The sequence below is a fragment of the Nestor notabilis genome, unplaced genomic scaffold (assembly GCF_000696875.1).
Source record: "Nestor notabilis isolate BGI_N333 unplaced genomic scaffold, ASM69687v1 scaffold16595, whole genome shotgun sequence".
NCBI lineage: Eukaryota > Metazoa > Chordata > Aves > Psittaciformes > Psittacidae > Nestor > Nestor notabilis.
In genome coordinates this window covers 1-674 of record NW_009929925.1, presented here as the reverse complement: position 1 = coordinate 674, position 674 = coordinate 1, and the positions used below count along the sequence as shown (strand labels likewise).

The 674-nt window shown below is 54.7% G+C and overlaps 1 protein-coding gene across 1 annotated transcript in view; it reads right to left on the bottom strand.

The window, feature by feature from the left end:
- Window positions 1-668, bottom strand: part of LOC104406273 (zinc finger homeobox protein 3-like) — a gene marked incomplete at both ends in the record, with an annotated part of 96,430 nt that extends 95,762 nt beyond the window's left edge. The window contains 1 exon segment of the mRNA XM_010015207.1: window positions 1-668. Coding sequence (XP_010013509.1) covers window positions 1-668 — 668 coding nt within the window.
- Window positions 669-674: the final 6 nt, after the last annotated feature.

Below are 674 nucleotides of genomic sequence, written 5' to 3'. Positions count from 1 at the left end.
GGCGGTGGCTCTGCTCCACTGGCCGCCCCAGCCTGGAGGGCCTGCTCGCCCTCCATGCAAATGCCACTGAATTTACCATAAAAACTGTGTCCAGGGCCTATGAGGTTAGCTGCAGAAACGAGAGGGTGCTGAAAGGTTTTGTTTTTTGGTTCCAGAAAGCTGACAAGGGGTTCCTTGTCTTTGCCTATCCCTTGGATGATAGCGGAGATGTTCTTATTGCTAAGAATTTTCCGCTCCTCCTCACTCAGAGTCATTCGGTGGTCGTGCACTGCGTGGGTCACGAACGAGCGGACATACCCAAAGGACAGCTTGCACAAGAAACACATCAGGATGGGCTTCCTCTTCCCATAGAGCACAAAGCCATCGAATTTGGACAGGTCCACATTGTTGGGAACATCTTTGGATACGCAAGAGCTTTTGGCAGAACCGTCGCTGTTCAGGTAATCCTTGTTGCTTTTGTGTCGCACATCAAAGACGCGGAAGCTGTGCAGGACGGGGCTGATGCCCGCCAGGGCTGAGGTATTCGGGAAGGCCTGGTCTGAACCCTCAAACCACTTCCCGAAGGATGAGGCTATGTGGAAGGTGTTGATGATCTGCGGGTAGACAGGAGCGGCGGCGGAGGGCTCTCCCTGCTTGGGCAGAGAGTTCGGGAGCAGCGAGGAGAGAGCCCCGCT